This window comes from Eimeria mitis, genomic scaffold, assembly GCF_000499745.2.
Source record: "Eimeria mitis Houghton genomic scaffold, Emh_scaff4321, whole genome shotgun sequence".
Lineage (NCBI taxonomy): Eukaryota > Apicomplexa > Conoidasida > Eucoccidiorida > Eimeriidae > Eimeria > Eimeria mitis.
In genome coordinates this window covers 1,649-2,107 of record NW_013572641.1, presented here as the reverse complement: position 1 = coordinate 2,107, position 459 = coordinate 1,649, and the positions used below count along the sequence as shown (strand labels likewise).

At 57.3% G+C, this 459-nt stretch overlaps 1 protein-coding gene across 1 annotated transcript in view; it reads left to right on the top strand.

Moving 5' to 3' along the window:
* EMH_0074190 (uncharacterized protein) overlaps window positions 1–459 on the top strand; it is a gene marked incomplete at both ends in the record, with an annotated part of 3,587 nt that overhangs the window by 2,290 nt on the left and 838 nt on the right. The window contains one exon of the mRNA XM_013499435.1: window positions 13–347. Coding sequence (XP_013354889.1) covers window positions 13–347 — 335 coding nt within the window. The remainder of the gene's footprint in view (window positions 1–12; window positions 348–459) is intronic.

Here is a 459-nt window from a genome sequence, read left to right as displayed (position 1 = left end):
GTGTGGAATCAGAGCCAAGGTCACAGTTAACATTTGTCTCGACGTGGCGTTTCGGGCGTTGCGGGTTTTTGATACGGGGTTTGGCGGAGAGGGAGAAAACAGCAGCAGCAGCTGCTGCTGCAGCAGCAGCAGGAGCAGGAGCAGCAGCAGGAGCAGCAGCAGCAGGAGAGACAGGCCCGCCTGTGCTGCAGGCGGAGCTGACAGACCTGCAGATGCAGCTAACAGCAGACCTAGCTACTGGGCGGTGTGGGGCCGTTGCTGAGCTGCATCAGGTTCTCGTGTCTGACCCCTCCACCGACTCCCCACTCTTCTTGTCTTTACAAAACACCATCACCCCAGCAGACAGTGTACGCTGCTGTGTCTATCCTCCTGCTGCTGCTGCTGCTGCTGCTGCTGCTGCTGTTGCTGTTGTTCTGGTTGTCGCTGCTGTTATTTTTTTTTGTTGCTGCTGGAGCTGCT